This window comes from Grampus griseus, assembly GCF_964374135.1.
Source record: "Grampus griseus genome assembly, chromosome: 2".
Taxonomy (NCBI): domain Eukaryota; kingdom Metazoa; phylum Chordata; class Mammalia; order Artiodactyla; family Delphinidae; genus Grampus; species Grampus griseus.
Window position 1 is genome coordinate 99,195,145 of NC_139018.1, and position 24,485 is coordinate 99,219,629.

Genomic DNA, 24,485 nt, shown 5'->3' on the forward strand with positions numbered 1-24,485 from the left:
ATAAAGGCTCTAGAAGCAATAGGAGTCCCTGTATGCTACTGAACAGTTCTATTCTCAAAAGAGATATGCTTTTTTGTTTTGGTCATTCAGTAAAGTCAACAGTCCCACTTTTCTCTTCTCTGCGGTTTCAGTCCTCACAGTTGGAGGTGTTAAATTATCCAAACCATAAAGAGGTCATAGTTTGTTGCTGTTGTTTCTTAAATCAGAGCTCCAGATAAACATTCTTACTCATCTACCTATATGACTCCTTTGATCACACACATTACACATACAGCAATGAAAACAAAACGCTACTAGGAAGTATCATCGGTTATGTAGCTGAGAAACTATCACAACAAATGAGGTAACAAAGTTGTCTTCTGAGTTTGCCATGTGGCAAACTGAGGTAGATAGTCAGCAAAGGGGCTTTCAAAAGTCTTCCCTTTGCTCCAGTGATATATTTCATAATCCAGTCAAATATCTTGACTGTCTTTTCACATTGCTGACACTGAAACATTCAAAATACGTGAGCTTAAAGATAAAAAAAAAAAAACACATTCAAAAAAGGTGAAATACCCAATAAGATATCATGATTTTAACAAAAGGCTTTGGCTCCCTGTTCATTGTCCTTCGAAAAGACTTAAAGGTGAGAATACCTGGACGTGGCTATCTAGATTGGAAAATCCTTTTTATCAAAGCAGAGCATGGCAGATGGTGGCTGAGGAACTGAAGAGGAAATCTGCTCAGCATCTGATGGCACTGCATGTTCTTCACACTTTCTCATCGAGGGATCCCCACTCGAATCAGTGCCAGTGAAGGAACTGGGGGTCAGGGGTGTGGTACTTATAACTGAGGACAGGTGTATTTCATCATTGGACTCATGGGAGAACCTTCCAGAATCCCCAGTTTCGTGGCTGCCTTCACTATTCGCTGAATGCTCAGTATCAGTTCCAACACCAAAGGGTCTTGAGAAGCTGGCTGTATGACCTGCGGAGCTGGAGGAGTCCTCGTCACTGATTAATACGGTAGTGCCTGGCTGGTAAAAGCAGACCGCTTGAGTAAATCTTCTTTGAGGCTGGGTAAAAATACATAAAACACCATCAGTGATAACAGAGTGCTCTTAAAAAATAACAAATCTGGTTTTGCACATTGTGTGTGTGCTGAGCTAGCAAACTGATCGAGTACATGGGTAAAAGACCATCATGAAGGAACTGTCTAGGTCAGTGGTTCTCCGAGGAGTGGGAACACATCAGAATTACTGGAGCAAGTGAAATGTCGAAAGGCTTCTTCAGTGATTTTGATGAAGGCTCCTGCCCCATCCCTTTCTCCATTGCCCCTCAACTCCCACTGAAAACCACAGCTCTGATTACTATTCCAATTGTCACTTCGGTCATCAATACCCATGGCTTTCCATAGAGTCATGCCCCTAATTAATAAAATCACGGCTAGAAAGAACAAAGAAGTTAAAAAAAAACTCACTTACATTTTCCTCTTTTTAAAATTACCATCTCATATACCAGGGGCAGCAAAAGATTTTTTCCATTTAATGGGTGAGTTACCTGCTCAGCTTTTATCTTCTTAGAATCTTGGAAAAAAAGCCATTTTTTCTTAGTGTTGTTTTTAATTATAGGACCATAGCTATTAATTATCAGGTCAGTTCCTCCCTGGAGATATAAAAGGGGAAAATGCACATATTATAGATTTCAGTTTATTACAAGTACTACACAAAATTTTTAAATGTTAAAAGAAAAAAATGATCACAGACATTATTATTTCTTCTTTTACACCAGCAGCACACAACAAATACAAGGTACTTGTTCGTGATCAAAAAGATATAATAGGTTTATTCCTAAGACAGATATATATGCTGAAGTATTTGGGGTGAAGTGTAAGGATTCCAAAACATATTTTCAAATGACAGAGGAAACAAAAATATATAGAGAGAGATACAAAAGTATGAAAAGATACTGACAATTATTTGTGCATTTATTAAATTTTTTCAACCTTTTCACATGGTTGAAAAATTTAAAAAGGATTTAGGAAGAGAAAAATGGGCCCACATATGCTCAACAAAATGGCAATAGACGGGGGATCAGCTCTTAGGCTAACCCAAGGGAATTCAGAGACCTGGCCTCCAAACTGGCTTCTCTGCTTCAATTCAGGCCCCCACTCTGCTCTGTGTCCTTTCATTTTAGATTCTCCCTCTCTCTTCCCATGTCTTCCTCCCCACTTCACTTCTCTTCAATCCTTTCTCATGTCTAGTTCCAAGTTAGTAATAACAGAATGACAGTGTATTTTGGTACTTTCTGTGCTTATTTAAAAGTTTTAGGTTCTAATGTTCTAGATTAATTTGAAATAAATTAAATGGCTTACATTTGTATCAGAAAATAAAAGCTAAATTAAGTTGCAAACAAAAAGACAACAGGAGTAGCAAAAATCAATGTACTATTATTTACCCATAATATATATAGTATATAGCACTGTGCTAGATACACGTAAATTGCATCTGCTAAATATAATTATATAAAATTTAACATCAAAATTGCCTGAAATTTTTTAATATTTTTGGTATTCTAAATTTTAGGGAAAGGTTGGGGAAGAAGAATTTATAGCAGGATTTGGCAAACTTTTCCTGTAAAGGGGCAGATAGTAAATGTCTTAGGCTTTGCAGACCACACATGCCCTCTGTTGCATTTTCTCCTCTTCCTCCTTTTTTGTTCCCCCCAAACTACCCTTTAAAAATGTGAAAAACATACTTAGCTCAGAGATGACCATACAAAAACAGACTGCAGGCTGGCCTGGGCTGGGCTATAGTTTGCAGATACTTAATTTACAGCACATTCGTTATGAGGGCTATTATAATAATGCACGATATCTAATGCTGCAAGTGACTAAAAATAATTTTCAGTTGGTGTTCATAATGCTTATCGCTGTACTATTATTACACATAGTGGAAAGGACATGAAGTATTATCCTCCAATGACATCTCTTTACTATATCCAACTTCCTAAGGCCGTACAGGGTAGGATTTTGAGACATCTATTTATATATCTATATTTAAAAAATTTTCATTCACACCTGGAATGTGCTGATGCTCCATTTAGTTCTAAAATCAAATAAACTAAGTTGAGAATGGATTAATAAAAAATCGTCCATCCAGTATACACACAACAATCCAAATTGTAGTAAATATGGACTGATGACCTTGATGTCCTTATTTAAGACATCTCAGCTCCACATAATCCGAACTAATTGAATTTATGCTACTTTCTCATATTTCCTTTATCTTCATCTTTTATTCTTTTATCTATCCCTATCTTCTCCCCAAATATTGTATGCAAGGAAGGATCTGGGTGAAACGGTTTCACATTTCATTATGTGAAGTATGGACACAATACACTCAACATACAATTTTTTGGTAAAAAGATTTTACGCATAAAGATAAGATGAATGGTAGGAAGGACTATGTAGCACAACAGTCGCTCAGCTCAGAGTACCTTGGCATCGATGAAGCTGTTCGGCATGATCATTGGCATTAAGGACTCTTCATTTTCTAGAGCTCCTTCCAGGTTCTTTCCTACTTCATTTCCATTGGCTAGGGAGGCACTGGTATGAGATAATTGTTGAGTCCCATTCTGTGCTGTCTTGGAGGCAGTTGATTTCCTGAAATATTGCAAGAAAAGGAAATTTTCTAAGTCCACAAGAAGAGAGAAGCAAATGTACCAAATTTGGTGAAATCTGGGAAGTTCACAACTTTGCAAACAATGGAGTTCCTTAATGCTTGTTTCTTAAATACCTTTAGAAACTATTAGATTATAACTCCAACTCACTGCTGCAAACTTTTATGATGTGAGAAGGCTTGTTTTTTTTGTCCCAATGTCTGTTTATATAAAATTACTCTTTACACTTAGTAAAAACCTTAATATTTATAAAGTACTATTATTTATTATTGTCGCTTATTTATAATATATGCAGAAACTGTAGTTTAAAAAATTTACATGCTCTCCTTCAGGTCTGCAGATTGTCACACTAACGTAACAATTAATGATGACAAATTTACAGTAGCACTTATGCAAGATTTAGGCATCACTAAAACAATGTACATAAAGATTTCATTAAAAAATTCTTGAAGTGAGAAACTTGGACAGTAAAATTAAGCCAGTTCCATATACAAAAAACTTTAAAATTCTTTCATTAACATGTTTTCTGAGTGTGTTTCTATGCACAAGTACCAAAAACATATAGAATAAACTCTGAAAAACCTATGATAATGCAGAGAGTCTAGTGATGGAGATTGCCTAAAAATGATGTGTATTTGACTTTGATTTTTTTAAATAAAGAACCTTAATAAATGAAAGCAAAAGCCAAAATATAAAAGGTTAGAAACAGAGAGGTTCACTGAATGCTGAGAATTTAGCTGAAGTCAAAAGCACTGATAAAATTGCCTGACAAGAGTTTATAGAGAACTAATCCCTAGTTATTACATTTGTTTTAATCCATGTCGGGAGAATCCCAAACATATGACCTATGGTGGTGAGGGTAGAGCTCTCAAGTGACTCAGACATTTCAGGCTACTTAAATATGAAAATATTCCAGGAAGTAAGGAATCCCTCAATCAGCAGATACATCATATTAAGTGGGTTATTTTCTTTAAAAATCCAAAGGATATACTTCGTGTTTCTCAAAATACCAAGGAAATGAGAAAACTAGGTCCTCATTGAAGAGTATTTTGTTGGTACAGTAATTTTTTTCAAATGGTGAGAGAATAATTTGCCAAAGTGAGCACATCTCTATAGCTGTAAGAACCCAAGTAATAATACATTCATTTTAAAGTGGAAAATCCAAGTTACTCTAAAAGGCACTTGATTTCAATTTGTTTCTGTGGTTACTGTAATTTAAATGTTTTTTAACCACATCAACATCTCTAGCAATGGAAACACACCTGGCTTTACTTCGGTATATCAAGATGAGAACACAGATGAGGATGCAGGTCAAGGCTATGCCAACACCTACAGCAATGCCGGTCATTGATTTTTGGTCCAGATGGTAATAGCCTGAATAAACTGGAAGGGGAAACACATGTACTCAGAGTCAATCAGAAAAGTAAATGATTCCATTTATCATAATTCTCAGATATTAGCTTTTCAACAATGTGTCTTCCTCTCATAGGAAAACTTTTGACAGTATCTGTGTCTAAGCAAAGAAGACATATTACTCTTTTATCAGTGACCTTAAAATTGGCTTATCTTCTCATATTGAAGATTCTAAATATGAGTTCTAGGTATTATTATATCAAACATGAACATCAGTTCGTAATTTATAACGCTAAAAGGCACAAGGCATAGATGTTCACTGACAGGCCAAAGGGTAGCTTTCATGTCATATTACCTTAAAAGCAGATCTGTATACTGAAGACTAGTTTTCCATTTATGCATTTTCATTTACACAGCAGTGCTTCTCAAACTTTAATGTGCATAAGAGTTACTAGGGGATATGTTAAAATGCAGACAGATGCTGATTCACGAGGTCTGGGGTAGAGCCCACGCACAATTCTGCATGTCTGACAAGCTCCCAGGTGCCATTTGTGCAGCTGGTCTCTAGGCACTTTGACTAGCAAGGTATCTGAGAAGCGAATACGAGCCTTGTTCTCCGCTTCCCCTGATGATACGGCAGCTACTGTGGCTACCTCCTTCCTGTGCTTAAATCTGACTGCCCTGCCCTTCTCTTTGTTTCTCTCTCTCCTTCCCAAAGTGTCCATCCCACAATACTGAATGACTATCCTCTGAGGAACTAAGAGCCTTTAAATCCCGCCCTGAATTCAGCTGGCACCTCCTCAATCTGAAGCTGTTCCTGCCACACCCTGCATCGCCACCCAGGCCCCCTCCCCCAGAGAGGGGAAAAAGGACGTGTCTAGTCCTGGGTCACAGGGGGCCCCGGCGTCCTTCAGAACAATAGGACGATACCCTGAGTGGAGTGAGAATGGCTCTTTAAAGGTATTTTTTCCAATTGCTTTCTGGAGAGAAATAACTTTCACTCTGGAGAGGATGGGGTTTTTGTTTTTGTTTGTTGTTTTGGTGGGGAAAACTCTTAATGAAAACCATGCTCTTCTTAGCTTGAACACCACAACCATCACTGCCATTTATTTCCACAAACCCCCAGACGCCTGCTCCCATCATCTCAGGGGTGGTGTGGCTCATCTGTCTTGGTGGATGCACAGCTGGGAGGAGAAGTAACTGGGACACAGTGGTCTGAAAACCACAGTTAGTTCTGAGGGAAGTGTTTTCTCCTTCTAGGAGTGCAGGGAGAGCCATGCAGCTCCACAACATCAGAACCTTGCCAGCAAGAATTCAAGGAGCCGAGTATGGGTTTAGGGATATGGTCACGGGAGGAGCAGAAATAAAGCAGAGGGGAGCTGGAAAACAATGTGTGTTTTCGTTTCTTAAGGAAAATCAATGATTATGGCAGTATACAAACCTTTGACATCAGCAGAATCTAAACGCTTGGGCCTCTGATTTGATTCAGGAGTTTCCTTTGGAAGTACGGCCAGCTCCACAGAATTTGAAAAGGGTCCTTCTCCTACCTCATTGGATGCAGATATCTTGACAATGTATATATTTCCTGCCACAAGGTTTTCTAGCAAAGCCATGGTTATTGCCCCTATAAATATATCAATTACAAATTAAGTAAACTGTCTTTTATTTATTCTTTTAATCACACAAACATGGTCCTTTATTTTTAAAATATTTTTCTGATTATAAAAATAACACATTTATTAGAAAACATCTGTAAAATAAATAAAATGACAATCTCCCATTGTTAACATTTTTATGTATTTGTGTGTGTGTACGTGTGTGTACTGTACATGTGTGAGTACATATTTACTACGTGCATTTTTATATCCTAGAGTTTTCATTTAACATTGTGCCATGCACACTGCCCCTATATAATCCTTCTCTGTAATTTTGTTTTAAGAGTAGCTTGTAAAATCAACATGTATTTTTGTTTGGATACATATATGTATATACATATATATATATAAATACACACTTTTTTTTAACCAAAAATATATATATAAACATATATGTAATTTTTTACTCTTTACATAAGTATGGATACAAATAGCATTAAAAACATTTTATTATGGAATATTTCAAACATAGGTAAAGACAAAATAACACAATGAACTCAGATTCAACAATTACAAGTAGATTTAAAAAATCCAATATGAGGGCTTCCCTGGTGGCGCAGTGGTTGAGAGTCCGCCTGCCGATGCAGGGGACACGGGTTCGTGCCCGGGTCTGCGAAGATCCCACATGCCGCGGAGCGGCTGGGCCCGTGAGCCATGGCCGCTGAGCCTGTGTGTCCGGAGCCTGTGCTCCGCAACGGGAGAGGCCACAACAGTGAGAAGCCCGCGTACCACAAAAAAAAAAAAAAAAAAAAAAAAAAAATCCAACGTGAGACTCTTTTTTTTTTGGCCATGCCTCACCGCTTGCGGGATCTTACTTCCCTGACCAGGGACTGAACCCATGACCACTGCAGTGAAAGCGCTGAGTCCTAACCACTGGACTGCCAGGGAACTCCAATGAGTATCTTTTTTTTTTTTCTTTTAGAAATGTTTAAACCACTTACAGTAATTGTGATAAATGATTTTGTTCTTATTTCTTAAATTAGAAACAACAATTATTTTTGAAAGTATGAATATATTTTTCACCCTCCTAATCATTATCTAAGATTTCCTGAATATAAACAGGCAAGAAGATGCCAAAGTTATGTAGGAACCTCATGGTGTTGAAGGCTAAGACCCCAGATTAACTATCAAAATTATCACCAGCAACCTGGCTAGCATCTACTTCTCTCCAAAATGAATCATCATTTGAATTTATATATATTTGGTATTGAAAGGTATCTTCTCTGATGGCATGACTGCCAAGAAGGATTCCTATTTGGGCACTGCTATTTCTTGAGGTGTCTTTCTGCTCTTGCCCTGCCACGGCACTGAAGTATTTTTCTTACAAAGGGAATCCCACCCTAGGAATTAGTCTTAATGTTAAGAAACCAGGTATAAAAGAAATTCAGCTAGGAAGTTGTTCTTGCACTGCATTTATGGGTGGATATTCACAGGGAAACCTAGCTTCCCTGGGGTAATTTCTTCTCATTTTTTCCTGATGCAGGGCACCCTTACAATAAATAGTTTTAGAGAGCTTACAGCAGCTGGTAGCTGTCACCGCCAGCTCAGAGCTGGCTACACTAGTGCACTTGCTACAATATATTTCATTATGCAAGCGAAATGCAGGGTGATCTTAGAGCTGAGGCCATGACTCAGAGGCTACCTCTGCAGGTCACATGGTGGGAGGGAGCTGGACCCAGTGGCAGTGCGAGGAGCTGAACACAGTTTGCTTTCATGTGCTCCGGTTTCAACCTGGCCTAGAAAGAGTGTGAGCTACTTGAATACACAACTGTTGAATAAACACACTGACCCCTATTTAGAACCAGGAAGAGTGTCTTTCCACTGCCACTTGCTCTTAGGCAGGTGAATTAAAAAGCAACAACATATTGTGACATGTTACCATTAGCTAGATGGAAGAACATTTCAATTTGTTTACCAACATATAAATAAATTGAGTCTCCATTTTATCATAGAATACTTTACATTTAATTTTAGAAAGTGTTTGGCAAAGTCAATCACTAGTGAAATTAAAATTCTTTCGCTTAATTTAAACATTACAAATGGATGAGCTGTGTGTGTATATGTGTGTATGCACACTCCCCTTTCTCCCACAGGAAGTCTTCCTTCAGACAAAAAAAGGAAACTATAACATTCAGGTTCCCATACGAGCAGTTAAACCAGTTCCCAAATATTAAAGTGATTTGACTGTCCCTATATTCTCTCAGCAAATGGTCTAAATTCCAGTTGGTGTGATTGTTTCAGTCTACAGCCGTTTACACACGTCTGAACTTTTAGCTAGACTAGGAGTTTCACAAACCGGACAGCGTTAACAGGCTCAGCGTTGGATCAATGTTGATCAAGTCCTGGCATGTTACCAATTAAGTAATTTGCAACTTGGGGCATGTCACTGAACTTTACTTTCCTCGTGGGGGCAATAATTCCCACCTCATATAATTATTATATGGATTAAATGAACTACCATGGACAAGTGTCTGACACAAGTGTATATACTCAATGAAAGTAAGTCTTCCTCCTCACCTCTGATCTCCTCTCTTCCCTTTCTGGAGGACAGAAATTTTTTTTCACATGTGAACAGCTGAAGGTGGCTAGCATAATGCTTCGCACAAGATAATTCTCAGTAAATACCAACTGAACTAATACTAAAATATGAGCCTTTTGTTACCAAAGGAATGTTCATTTAAAATATAAAAGCAGGGCTTCCCTGGTGGCACAGTGGTTAACAATCCACCTGCCAATGCAGGGGACACAGGTTCGAGCCCTGGTCCGGGAAGATCCCACATGCACGGAGCAACTAAGCCCGTGTGCCACAACTACTAAACCTGTGCTCTAGAGCCCGCAAGCCACAACTACTGAGCCTGCGTGCCACAACTACTGAAGCCCACGCGCCTAGAGCCCGTGCTTCACATCAAGAGAAGCCACCGCAATGAGAAGCCCACGCACTGCAGCGAAGACCCAACGCAGCCATAAATAAATAAACACATTTATAGAAAAAGAAAAGAATGTCACCATATGTCACAAGATCTTTAACTTGTCATATCACCTCTCCAGACCTGAGTTTTCTTCTCTGCAAAATGAAGAGCTGGTGTCCATCCCCAAATACTAATTACTATTCATTCCGCCTCCAATTAGCGCCTTCCACTGCAGGCACACCGCTGTCACTCCAGTCTTAACATCATCACCTCATACCTTCATGCTGTCACGTGTCTCTTCTCTGGCTTCCCAGACCCCAACCTCCCCAGCTCCTCCTCTGCCTGCCCCTCCCACCCCCAACTCACCCTGGAAATGACATTCAGACTTTTACAAGAACACAAGCTTCACGGGCTCAGGGACCTCCTCTCTTTAGTTCACTGCTGTGTCCCCACTGTCCAGAGCAATGCTTAGTGCCTAATGGGTACTTATGCTGGTCAGTTTTAGATATCAACGTGGCCAGGCTATAGTGTCCAGTTGCTAGCTCAAACACCAGTCTAGATATGGCTGTGAAGTTTTCTTTTTTAAGATGAAATTAATGTTTAAACCAGTAGACTGAGTAAAACAAATTACCCTCCATAATACAGGTGGGCCTCATCGAATCAGTTTAAAGCCTTAAGAAAAACACTGAGTACCCCCGAAAAGGAAAGAATTCTGCCTCCAGACTCAAGACTTCAACATCAACTCCTGTCAGAATTTCTAGCCTGCTGACCAGCTCTGCAAATTTCAGATTTAGCAGCCCCAGTTCCTTCAATCTCAATCTCTCTCTCTCCCACTCTACCTACCTACCTACCTATCTGTACATACATACACACACACACACATGCAAATACTACTGGTTCTCTTTCTCTGGAGCACCTTGACTTATAAACTACTCAGTAAAGATTTATCAAATCTTACAAATGCTTTTTTTTTTTTCCGGTTCGCGGGCTTCTCACTGCTGTGGCCTCTCCCGTTGCGGAGCACAGGCTCCGGACGCGCAGGCCCAGCGGCCATGGCTCACGGGCCCAGCCGCTCCACAGCATGCGGGATCCTCCCAGACCGGGGCACGAACCCGCGTCCCCTGCATTGGCAGGCGGACTCCCAACCACTGCGCCACCAGGGAAGCCCACAAATGCTTTTAACCTATAAAATAAAACACTGTTTCATGCTAAAAAGAAAAACAAACAAAAAACCTCTCAGAATATATTAGACTCTGGGGGCTTCCCTGGTGGCGCAGTGGTTAAGAATCCGCCCATCAATGCAGGGGACACGGGTTCAAGCCCTGGTCCGGGAAGATGCCACATGCTGTGGAGCAACTAAGCCAGTGAGCCATAACTACTGAGCCTGAGCTCTAGAGCCCGTGGGCCACAACTACTGAGCCCATGTGCCACAACTACTGAAGCCTGCATGCCTAGAGACCACTGTCTGCAACAAGAGAAAGCACCGCAGTGAGAAGCCCATACACCACAATTAAGAGTAGCCCCCGCTCATCACAACTAGAGAAAGCCCACGTGCAGCAACGAAGACCCAACGCAGGCAAAAATTAAATAAATAAATTTATTTTTAAAAAAGCAAAGCGTAAGATTTTACGGTTGGAGAAAAGTCCCAGTATGCAGTCTCATACCTTTCTCTCTTCTGTCCATACTAAGTGATTTTGTTTTTTCAATTCCAGTCTTAACTTCATCTACATACTGATGACTTCTAAGTTATACCACTAGTCCATACCTCTCCCATGAACTTAACCCTCCCACCGCTTATTCAACCTCTCTACTTGGACATCCAAGAGGCATCTCAAATGTAACATGTTCAAAATCAAACTTTTGATTTCCCCCACCAATTTTGTTTCTTTTTTTTCTTATACCCCACATCAATCTGTGGCAAATCGAGTAGACTATTCCTTCAAATTATGTTCTCATAGCTTCTTATTACCTTCCTTGTTATTATCCCTGTCCAAACTGCCATTAGCTCTCACACAGACACCTGCGAATTAAATGGTTTCCCAGGGACTTCCCTGGAGGTCCAGTGGTTAAGACTCCATGCTCTCAATGTGAGGGGCATGGGTTCGATCCTTGGTCGGGGAACTAAGATCCCACATGCCCCATGGCGTGGCCAAAAATAAATAATAAAATAAAATATACTTTAAGAAAAAGAAGAACTAAAAAAGTAAGTGGTTTCCCAATTTCTGCTCTTACTTCCTTATAGTCAATTTTTCAGGTAGGCTGTTAGGGGGTTGCCAAAGTAATCCTTTCAAAATGTAAATCAGATCAATGTCTTCCATCCCTCTTAGAAAAAAATCCGTGGTCCAGGAAGTCTGGCCTACCAGATCTTCCCTTGGCAACCTCCCCACCTCATTTCCCATTTCCCCTCACTCTGTCTAGCCACCCTGGCCATCTTGTTGTTCCTCTAAAATGCCAAGCGCACTTCTGTCTCAGGGCCTTTGCACTTCCCCCAGATATCCATATGTCTCTGCTCAGATGTCATTTCTTTCAAAAGAACTTACCCCGCTACCTCCATCACTTTATTCTTTCCCCTATTTTTTTTAAAATTTATTTATTTTATTTATTTATTTTTTTGGCTGTGTTGGGTCTTCTTTGCTGCGTGTGGGCTTTCTCTAGTTGCAGTGAGCGGGGGCTACTCTTAATTGTGGTGTACGGGCTTCTCACTGCGGTGGTTTCTCTTGTTGCAGAGCATGGGCTCTAGGCATGTGGGCTTCAGTAGTTGCAGCACAGGGGCTCAGTAGATGTGGCTCGTGGGCTCTAGAGCTCAGGCTCAGTAGTTGTGGCGCACGGGCTTAGATGCTCTGTGGCATGTGGGATCCTCCCGGACCAGGGCTCGAACCCACGTCCCCTGCATTGGCAGGGGGACTCCTAACCACTGCACCACCAGGGAAGCCCCCTCAAACTCTTTACATTTTTCTCTCTGAAAAAAGTAAACTCAATTGCTTTTTACTTATATTGTTTATTTTGTTCTCTATGAATTACTAGCATTAGCTATGAAAAAGGTTCCCTACATTTAACAAGAGACAAAAGCTTTTCACTGATAATGTTTCTTAAATTTACACAAGCAGCATAATGGCAAAAATAGAATTTTCCCCCTATGCTTTATTATATAGTTAGGAAGGCTTATACAGAAGTAAAAACTAATTACAATTCATTTTGCTATTGGGCCATCAATGAGGCAAAAATGTTGTTTTCTGGGCCTTGTCTGAAACTGACAAATGAATGCATTAAAAAGAACCAAAACTAAATACTGTTTCTTTTTAGGCAGGTACAAATGAAGAGCCAAAGGAAGTATGTGCTCATGAGATCAAAATTCTTTTATAAGTACTTATATAACACTCATTAAATCAGGTTAGTCACTTGGTCAAATGTTGTGTCAATGAATCATTTTGGAATTAATTAATGAAAACTGAATTATATATTTTAAGAATATTGTGGCAGACTGTAAGATGAATAGCCCTGCATAAATTATGCTTCCATCTCTCCATACCTGTGGGCAGTCTCTTCCCACACTAAGTCTGGGCTTGCCTACATGATTCGTTTTGCCAGTGGGATGTTAGCAAATGTGAATCAGGCAGAGGTCTGCAAAGCTTTGTATGTGGGGCTTCTTTCCTCTCTCCCGGATTTTGGAATTCTCCCACTGTTTTTATGCCACCCACACCCTGTTGAAACCCTGAGATGATCAGAGCCTCATGAGTGACCTCAGGAGACACCAAAAGAAGAACTGCCCTGCTGATCCCACTCCAAACTGCTGACTCAGAGAGTGTGAGAAAATAAAATGGCTGAGTTTTAGAGTGGTTTGTTAGAGAGCAGTAGATAATGGATAAAACACAAAATTGTATTGCTGGGAGGTACTTATTATTACTTTCCAGGCTGTTCAGCGACTAGGAAATCATTACTTAGTGGGGCACCCGCTTAATGAAAAATATGAATATGCAACTATCAAAACTCCAGCTTCTGTTACCATTTGTTTATTTTACAACTACAGAAGTGTTACATTGATTACATCCACATAAGTGACCTTAAAGTGTATTCTCTTAATTGGGTGAATATTCCCCTTAAAAGGTAAAATGTATGTGGAAGTGCCTGGCACTGTAAAGTGTTTAGAATATGTAGCTGGAAAACAAATTTCCTTCTCAAAATCCTTCTTAAGCTTTTAATTGCCTGGAAAACAGTTCTTAGCATGTATGTCTGAATTTAAAAAGTATCAAAATCAACTATAATTCAATAAGAAGTTAAAAGAAGTATCAAAATCATGAAATTATACTGTTTATGTGATGGTCCATCCAAACACTGGCATATGAGACCGGTCCAAATGAAAGATTCCAAAATTTAAAAAGGGCATATTATAACAGCATGAAGTAAGAATGTTAAATTCTAGAATACAGTTTTTCTCAGCCAAAATAAAATTGGTATTAAACAATTTAAATTCAGTGTTCCTAAGCCCTAAGCAGCTTTTCCCTGTACTTAAGTGGACCCTAGTATTCATATGGGTCAATTTATTTGAATGTGGACCGTTTTAGTAGCTGTACAAAGGTCTTCTCCATTAAACCAGGTCTTTCTCCAGTGTTTGCTACTCCAGTGCAAGATACACAACCGCTGGAAATCTAGTAATTATCTATAACAATTCTTACTTCCTTACCTTCTCTCTCCCTCCCTTAGTGACCAAGTTCTGTTAATTTTACCTCCTTACTGTCTTTCAACCACCCTCTTCTTTACATCTCACTCCTTGCCACCCTAACCCGGGCTTATCATTCTCTTTCCTGGACTGCAACAATTACTTCCTAGTCTCCTTGCATTATTCTTACCCCTACTCCTCCTCTACCAAACCTCTTCTATTCACAATACTCAGAGTGATTTTTCTGAAGTGTGAAATCAGGCTCATGCTTAAAGTATGTTGATGGCTTCCCAATGTCCTTTGAACAAAACTAAAATTCTTAATCATTTGTTACTTCATAAACATAAATTCAAAACAAACTCTAGATCCCTCTTTCCCTTTGTTTCCTTATCATTAATAACCTTACTTTTCATGCCCTTCGGTAAATTATGATCATATATACCTTCTCGGTGTAGGACCTGCCACTCTCCTGCAATCCAGGCCTTCCTGGATGCATACAAGATAGTGTAGCGCGTCACAACCGTCTCTGGGCCATCAGGAGGTTTCCAAGAAACCAGGGCAGTGTCATCCTCTATCAATGTCACTTTCACTCCAACTGGTGGGCCTGCTGGTGCTGTGCACACATGTAGAAAATATTGTATTATTAGGAGAAAATGGTCATTAAGTACTCAAATACCTGGACAGGCACAGATAAGAGTTTAAAAAACTAGAAACTACTATAAAAACATCTCAAAATCACAGCTTTTACAGCTCATTAGTGACAATATCAAAATACGATTTTTCTCTTCTTTATCTGAAAACTCATTTCATTTTTATAATGTTTAAAACATTTAAAATATACAAAGGAGGTGGTAGATTCCTAGATGAGGAACTACTAAGTCAAAGGTTGTCAGCATTTTTAGGGCTCTTTACATTGTTTTGCCACATGGACAACTAGAAAGGTTTACAGTTCCACCAGGGCACCTGTGCATTACTCACTCTATTAGGTACTGAAGCTAAACTACATTTCTTACTAAAATGCATAGAATGTATATTTAATCTGATCTAGGAAGCCACTCAAAAAATACTCCTGAGACTGAAACATTCAGTTACTCACCAAACCGTTGTGAATCAGTGAGTTTATAGAACAGACTTTACCTTATACCTACCTTACCTTATATCTTATCTACCTTTACCTTATATCTTATCTATCTTTACCTTATATCTACCTTAGACTAATACCTTATATTTACGAAAGGTAGTGAAGTCCTGGGATTTTAGTGGAGCCCATGTTCAATATGAGCTAAAGGTGTGAAGAGCTCGTTTTGGGCACTACCTCACATATGGAATATTGCCAAAACCATAGCAAAACAGCCCAATGCTCACTTAAATAAGTATCCTTTGTTTTCTCTCAGCATCATTAAAATAGAGCTGCAATCTACACCTTCACCATCATTCTAGAGAGAAGGAAATGCATGGAGAGATATACCGTGTTCTTGGATTGGAAGAATTAATACTGTGAAAATGACTATACTACCCAAAGCAATCCACAGATTCAATGCAATCCCTATCAAATTACCAATGGCATATTTCACAGAATTACAACAAAAAATTTTACAATTTGTATGGAAACACAAAAGACCCCAAATAGCCAAACTGATCTTGAGAAAGAAAAATGGAGCTGGAGGAATCAGGTTCCCTGACTTCAGACTATACTACAAAGCTACAGTAATTAAGACAGCATGGTACTGGCATAAAAATGGAAATATAAATCAATGGAACAAGATAGAAAGCCCAGAGATAAACCCACACACCTATGTTCACCTAATCTATGACAAAGGAGGCAAGAATATACAATGGAGAACAGTCTCTTTAAGAAGTGGAGCTGGGAAAACTGGACAGCTACATATAAAAGAATGAAATTAGAACACTCCCTAACACCTAAACACAAAAATAAACTCAAAATGGATTAAAGACCTAAATGTAAGGCCATACACTATCAAACTCTTAGAGGATAACATAGGCAGAACACTCTTTGACATAAATTGCAGCGAGATCTTTTTTGACCCATCTCCTAGAGTAATGAAAATGAAAACAAAAATAAACAAATGGGACCTAATTAAACTTAAAAGCTTTTGCACAGCACAGGAAACCATAAACAAGACGAAAAGACAACCCTCAGAATGGGAGAAGATATTTGCAAACAAGGTAACTGACAAGGGATTAATATCCAAAGTATACAAACAGCTCATGCAGCTCAATATCAAAAAAACAAAAACAAAAAAAAACACAACCCAATCAAAAAATGGGCAGAAGAACTAAATACACATTCCTCCAAAGAAGACATATGGATGGCCAAGAGGCACATGAAAAAATGCTCAACATTGCTAATTATTAGAGAAGTGCAAATCAAAACTACAATGAGGTTATCACCTCAAACTGGTCAGAATGGCCATATTCAAAAAATCTACAAACAATAAATGCTGGAGACGGTGTGGAGAAAAGGGAACCCTCTTGCACTGTTGGTGGGAATGTAAATTGACATAGCCACTACGGAGAACAGTATGGAGGTTCCTTAAAAAACTAAAAATAGAACTACCATATGACCCAGCAATCCCACTCCTGGGCATATACCTGGAGAAAACCATAACTCAAACAGATACATGCACCACAATGTTCACTGCAGCATTGTTTACAATAGCCAGGACATGGAAGCAACCTAAATGTCCATCAACAGAGGAATGGATAAAGAAGATGTGGTATATATACACAATGGAATATTACTCAGCTATTTAAAGGAATGAAATTGTGCCATTTGCAAAGATGTGGATGGACCTAGAGACTGTCATACAGAGTGAAGTAAGTCAGAAAGAAAAACAAATATCGCTTATATATTGAATCTAAAAAAATGATACAGATGAACTTACTTGCAAAGCAGAAATAGAGACACAGATGTAGAGAACAAATGTATGGATACCAGGAGTGGGGGGGAGTTGGATGAATTAGGAGATGGGGACCAACATACATACACTATTGATACTATGTATAGAGTAGATAACTAATGAGAACCTACTGTATAGCACAGGGAACTCTACTCAGTGCTCCGTGGTGACCTAAATGGGAAGGAAATCCAAGAAAGAGGGGATATACGTATACATACAGCTGATTCACTTTGCTGTACAGCAGAAACTAACAACACTGTAAAGCAACTATACTCCAATAAAAATTAGTTTTTAAAGAAAGGAAATGCAGGTTTAGAGACATGGAATATTTTAGCAACTGCCATTGGTAAGCTACAGAATTGGTGCTCAATCCGGTATCATCTATACTGCACTATGCACAGAATCAAGCTACTGCTCACGTTAGATTCTAATGTGGGCTCCTAACGTCATTAAATATGTTACCCACTTTCTTCCATTTTAAATTACTTGGGTGCAGCCTTGCACAGCACACCTGTTCTTAGAAAATGTAGCACCCCCTAAAGAGACCCTAAATTTAAGCCCACTTGCTTATGCAATACATTGAGAGGAAAAATATTTTTACTGTAATAAAGGAAAAGAAACTTCAAAAGTTAAGAAACAAAATAAATACATACACGTAGACTGGTAGGTGGCAATCAGGGTAGTACCTTCTTCAAAGTGATGTCTGTGTGTGTGTGTGTGTGTGTGTGTGTGTGTGTGTGTGTGTGTGTATAATACATAGATAAAACCCAGATAAAACCCACAGGGGAGCTGCTTTCTTTACCTTCTGGAAGTGTAGAGTGGTAGACAACGGGGCTCCAGGGACTGGAAAGTTGATCCACATGCAGTCGAACAGCAAATTCATATTTGGTGTTTGGTTCTAGACCTTGAACCAACATGTGAGTTTCTGATCTATAATGAGTAATAAAGTAGTTAATGCTGGTAGCACATTGTTTCTAAAAGATTGTCAGTATTTCCAATCAATACAGGTTACTGTTATTTATTACCTCCCTCATTTCCTTTAAAAAAAATTTTTAGATTAAAAAGCAATCTAATTTGATTATTAAAATGCTACATTGGATATTATAGAAATAAGCCTAAAAACTGCCTCTCTGAGAGGAAACTAGGAAATTAACAATACAGAAATGTCCCAAATCAAAGGGATTTCTTCTGAAATACTGTTAAGTCAAATCACTCTTTTAAAGTATAATGATGGGCATCTTTCTAACTATAACCTAGCAAACAGAATAACTAGCTTTATTTTTTGATGCCAGCATGAAAATTGACTTGTTTCCTTCTTTAAATATGCTAAGTTTAGCTACTTGAAAGTCATCATATTGATAGTTTCTTGTCTAATCTTGTTGCACGAGGCTGGGGAAACAATAACAAAAAAATCATTTATGAAAATTAAATTTCAAAATAAATGCGGTTTTCAGAACTGATTATGGTAAAGATGCAAAATCCCCTGCCCTGACATAAGTAAGATAAGTTCTGAGACAAATGCTTACAGCTGAAGCCCAAGTTGGCCCAAGATAGTAAAGAAGGAAGTGTGAGTGGGGAGGAGAGCAAAGAAAACAACCATTAATAGAAGCTACATACGTTTGAAGGTATAAAACCAAAGAAGCATTCTGCAGGCCAACAGGGTTACAGCGGATGGTGTAGTTAATTATTTGTGCAGTGGTGAACGCAGGCCTCCTCCAGTGCAGGAAGATGGAAGATGAGGTGTTAGCCTTCGCATAGAGATGGTGGGGTGGTGGTGGAGGAGGAACCATGCGATCACGAACAGCTATTGAAAAAGACAATGTTAATTTACCACATGGCGTAACATTTAATGTAGAAAGTGGTAAAATGGTAAAATCATAACACCCCACCCTTTAGGTCTTTCTTCCACCAGAGGTTCATAGTGGTCTAGAGATGTATCATTCAAACCTGAGTGACTCTTCCGTAAGTTAGATAAGGAATCAAATATTATCAATACTTAGAATGTAAGACAGAAGCACAGAGAAGTCAAGCTACCAGCCGAAGACATTCAGAAAGCCAGCAGTAGACTTAAAACTAGACTGACATCCTCTTTAGTAGCAATAAAACCAAACAGCTCTCGGCAGCAATAAAACTGAATAGCAACTGGAATGAAATAATTAGCCTCAAGGTTAAAGGAGATAAAAGAAAACTTAGTATCTGTAGGTATTCAGGGTTATTTTCCCAGTTAAATTTCTTTTTTAAAAAAATTTTATTTAATTAATTAATTTATTTTTGCTGCGTTGGGTCTTCACTGCTGCATGTGGGCTTTCTCTAGTTGCGGCAAGCGGGGGCTACTCTTTGTTGCGGTGCACGGGCTTCTCATTGTGGTGGCTTTTCTTGTTGCAGAGCATGGGCTCTAGGTGCGTGGGCTTCAGTAGTTGTGGCACGCAGGCTGAGTAGCTGTGGCTCGTGAGCTCTAGAGCACAGGCTCAGTAGTTGTGGTGCATGGGCTTGGATGCTCCATGGCACGTGGGATCTCCCCATACCAGGGCTCAAACCTCTGTCCCCTGCATTGGCAGGCAGATTCTTAACCACTGCACCACCAGGGGAGTCCCCACAGTTAAATTTCTAATGGTCTCTTCCTTGCAAAACTAAAATAGGTTCTTATAATTAAATACATCTCACTTAAATATTTACTGAGTACGTACTTGTTCAAGATACTACGTTAGGTATCCTGGAGGATATGAAAGTAATAAAACCACCAAGGTATCCAAGTAGTGATGAGACTTAAATTTAAAGAAGGAAGTAGAGGAAAAAAGAGTATGAGTCGAACACTGTGAAACAAGCTACTGTAACTCTTACTTACACACGCATCCTGGAGTACTGACTGTTTGATCTGCCTGGTAGCCATCTTCTATGTTGTTGTAAGCCAGCAATCTCACATGATATTTTCTTCTCGGGTCTATAAAGAAACCAACAGGTAATAATTAGGCCCAGCCCTCTAGATAGGAACAAAGGTTCTACAGCCTTTCTAGATTTTGGTTTAAAAACCTTCTGAATGCATAAGAGCTCTAAGTAAAATGAAAATTTTCTCTCTCCTTGTTCTACACAGTGACTCAGCAGTTCGCCTTATTATGACATTGCTATTGTGACTATCTACCAATTGATAAAATTTTATTTTATTTAACCTTATTTCAAACAATAACATTACCACCACTGTTCTTCCTCCTCTTCCTCAACTGACCAGACATAGATTCTTGATTTTAAAAGGCTTGGGCTGCCTGATGGATTCCTTACAAGTGGTTATGCTACATAGAAGTTTTCTGTTTAGTTATTTGAGGGTAGTTAACTTAAAAGCATGGAAATCAAACTGAGATTGTTTTCCCCCTAAAAGGTAAGAAGAATTACAGTTGTCATTCTTTAGTACCTTTGAAAATGTTTATAACCACGTATTATTTAAGTTTATTTCACCGCGTGCCCTTTTCCACAAACAGACATTTTCAGTTGAGAGCTAAATTTATCAAGAAAGAGGAGGTGGAGCTCCCTCTACTGGTGTTCATTAACTAACACAATACAGAAACTAAAGTCCATCCCATACATATTAAAACAAAAATTTTTTTCAGGTTTTTGAGGAATTAAGTGGTTACAATTTTAAATAATATACTTTAGAAGATATTCAAGAAGTTTAATGATATAAATACATTTAAATGTAAGTGTTTATGATAACATTTAACTATAAAGTAATACTTGCTTAGGGCAAAAATAAAACTATTCAGAAACAATGTATTCCTTTTTTCTCCCCACAGCTTCATTAAGGTATGGTTGACAAATAAAGCTTGTATATATTTAAGGTATATAACTTGATGTTTGGTATAGGCATACACTGTGAAATGATCACTACAATCAAGTGAATCAGAAGACCCATCACTTCACTAGTTACCATTTGTGTGTGTGTATATGTGTGGTGAAAACATTTAAGATCTACACACTTAGTAAATTTCAAGTATACAATACAGCTTTGATAACTATAGTCATGCTGTACATCAGATCTCCAGAACTTACTCACCTTGCATAACTGAAACTTTGTACCCATCTCCCCATTTCCCCCACTCCTGGCAACCACCATTCTACTTTCTGCTTCTATGAGTTTAACTATTTTAGATTCCATATATAAATGAGATCATGTAGTATTTGTCTTTCTGGCTTATCTCACTTGGCATAATGTCCTCTAGGTTCATTTATGTTGTGCAAATGGCAGGATTTCCCTCTTTTTAAAAGTTGAATAACATTCCATTATATATATGCCCCATTTTCTTTATCCATTCACCTGTTAACAGGCATTTAGGTTGTTTTCACACCTTGTCTACTGTGAATAATGCAATGACTATGGAGGTGCAGATAGCTCTCTGATGTACTGATCTCATTTCCTTTTGAGATATACTCAGAAGTGGGATTGCTGGATCATACGCTAAGTCTATTTCTAATTTTAATGCGTTTCTATATTATACTTCTCTAAATAATAAAAAAACAAACACATAAATAAATCCAAGGGAATTTCACAAAGGAAAGCAATCATCCTTAATAGATATATCAAATGTGAAAAAAAACCCTTACAACAATATAATAATTCTAGATTGAATTCAAACATTTAATATCCAAAAACAAGATGTAAAGTTTATTAAATTCTCTAATGTAATTTAAGAATTTGTATAAATATTTTTGAAACTGATGTATTTTAATATTTAATATTAAAATGCATTAAAAGGATGTCCTAAAATATAAAATTTTTATTTCTATCTGTTTTGACAAAATTACACAAGAAGAAAAATTTATACAACTTAGAACATTTCTGCATTTTCTAGATAGAAAGATGGAAAGACTAACAACATTTGACCGTCTTATAGAAAATGTTTTTTAGATACATTATCTCATTTGAGCATCACAAAACCCTGTAAGATATATGTTATTCCCATTTGATAAACTGTGGTAAAAAGGTGTTAGTAGCATGTCCAATGGCATACAAAGCTGAACCGGGAACTTGTGGCTATTTCTCTGACAAAGTACAGGGCCTTTAAATTTACACAAATACATGTGCCTTTGTCACAGCAAGTATGTCTCCTTATAATGAATTTTAACATAGAAATATTTTCAATTTATAAAGTAATTATCAGGAACACATAACCACATTTGAATTTCATCACTGAAATGATTTCTAACATTCAACACTGCAATTCTAAGATTCAAAAGGTTTCTGTTCAGAACAATAGCTACTTCATTTGAATCTGTTTTCTTCTTTCTTTCCTCTTATTGCTGAACTCATTAGTCAACTGAATCCTGAGTTCCGTATTTCAAATACTCCTTCTGAATGGGTATAAATGAAATTCAACTGGATCTCTGCAGAAGTTCTTCAGACATATTTCTTTATTCTGTCTCTATTCAATTAGAAGAGTACTTTTAGGAAAGCCTCCTGAGTGTGATGAGGTGTTACACCAGGAATTAGGAGATACAGAAAAGGAAGAATGAAACAGAATTTGCCCAAAGTAACTCACATTCTCAGGGAACCAGACACAGATACAGCAAACTCTCGTAGAAAGCTGATTTTGATGAGGGTTATCATTAGAGGTGGAGAGATTAATCTTTTTTCCACTGTGCAAACAATCAATCAATACTTCATAAATACTTCTCTGGAATGGTTATTTTTAGCCCTAAAATTCATTCGTTTTTCCCTTCTTCCTCTTTAAAAAAATGAGCTGCTTACACTAAATTTTAAATCCAGAATTAACCTTTTTGTTGTTGTTGTTGATCAGTCAGAAGCAGCTTACACGTCCTAAGAAGATGAGAGAACAGAGTTGGTTCCTCAACATGGCCAGCACCTGGCTATCACCCACTCAGCACAGACGCCAGCAAGCCCAACACAAGAAGAGGCAGCTCTTCTGACGCCCACCTGGAAATCATCCACGTAGCCAGAGCAACAGTCTCCAATGCTGGGCTCCTTCCCCCTGCTAGTTTATGTGAGGTCAGGAAGAGGCAAACCATCAGGCAGGCAAATAGAGTACACTGGGTACACGAGATTCCTTTCTATCCACACAAAAAAAGTAAAACATGAACCAGGATAACTGGAAGTTATTTCAGTAGAAAAAAAATAAAATTATAGGACATACTGGTAGGAAAAATAATGTAAAGGAAAGGGAAAAATCCATTCACCTTTGTTCACATGTGATCTACTCTTCATGCTCTATAAAGAATCTATTTAAAACAATAAGAAGTGCCACTACGGATAAAAGCCTTTATACACACATTACATTCTTGTGGCTTCATCAAAGATGTATATATTCTTACGTCTAGTGAGTTGTGAAGTCTGAACAAGTCCTCTGTCCTACATGTTACATTGATTCCCTTTCGTATGGACTCTCTGGTGTCAATTCATGCTTGAACTTATAATAAACATTTCGTCACGCTTAAAAAAAAAAAAGTGCCAGGTTGGGGGCCAAGCTGAGCTGTGGGTCACCTGCGTTTGCCATGTACTCCTCTCTCTTAGGCTTTAAAAATGAGTCCAATTTCAAATTCTAGTCACTGTATTATTTTGGTTTGCGAATCCAGAGACCCCAGAAAAACCTGGCTCATTATTGTTCATCAATTTGCTAGAAATTCAATTTCATCTACTTTTGTAAATTTAAGAGGGGACCCAAGGACCAGAGCCTTCACATAATGTTAAGATGAGCATTACCAGGCAATAAAAGTTACCACCTAAAAAAGAAAACAGAGAACAGCTGCACAATTAACAAAATTAAGGATACAGAGTAAAAAAATAAAGTTTAGGACCAATATGTTAAGTACAGTTAAATGCACAAATAATGTACCACAGCAAAGTAGCACAAGTCTTAAAACTCTACAGTTCTGCAAAGACCCTCTGATGCATAAGGGACAAAGCAGACACTCAGGATCAACGCTGTGAAATGCCACAGGGAGCCAGTTCCCAGGGCCTGTTACAGCCTTTCTTGAGTCAAGCACTGCCACGTATGTGGTGCTTGGTTACACAAGACTCAGCAGACTTAGTCTATGTGGTTTAGGGGGAAACCAGCAGAGTCAGGAAGAGCAGCCACAAAGGACAGTGCAAGCCTCCTCAAAACCCAGTGAGGGAAGGAGAATGAGAGAGAGGGGAAAGAGCTGGTCCCAGTTCCTTCAAAACTCAAGACAAGGAGCATAAAAACCACTCCTCAACAGGGCCAATTTTTATTTTTATTATTATTATTATTTTTTGTGGTACGCAGGCCTCTCACTGTTGTGGCCTCTCCTGTTGTGGAGCACAGGCTCCGGATGCGCAGGCTCAGCGGCCATGGCTCACGGGCCCA

The 24,485-nt window shown here is 38.5% G+C and overlaps 1 protein-coding gene across 1 annotated transcript in view; it reads right to left on the minus strand.

The window, feature by feature from the left end:
• Positions 1 to 649: 649 nt before the first annotated feature.
• Positions 650 to 24,485, minus strand: part of PRTG (protogenin) — a gene marked incomplete at both ends in the record, with an annotated part of 128,126 nt that continues 104,290 nt past the window's right edge. The window contains 9 exons of the mRNA XM_082648982.1: positions 650 to 1,054; positions 1,539 to 1,643; positions 3,477 to 3,642; positions 4,922 to 5,042; positions 6,454 to 6,636; positions 14,676 to 14,846; positions 17,957 to 18,084; positions 18,772 to 18,958; positions 20,000 to 20,095. Of these exons, the coding sequence (XP_082505108.1) occupies positions 650 to 1,054; positions 1,539 to 1,643; positions 3,477 to 3,642; positions 4,922 to 5,042; positions 6,454 to 6,636; positions 14,676 to 14,846; positions 17,957 to 18,084; positions 18,772 to 18,958; positions 20,000 to 20,095 (1,562 nt within the window). The remainder of the gene's footprint in view (positions 1,055 to 1,538; positions 1,644 to 3,476; positions 3,643 to 4,921; positions 5,043 to 6,453; positions 6,637 to 14,675; positions 14,847 to 17,956; positions 18,085 to 18,771; positions 18,959 to 19,999; positions 20,096 to 24,485) is intronic.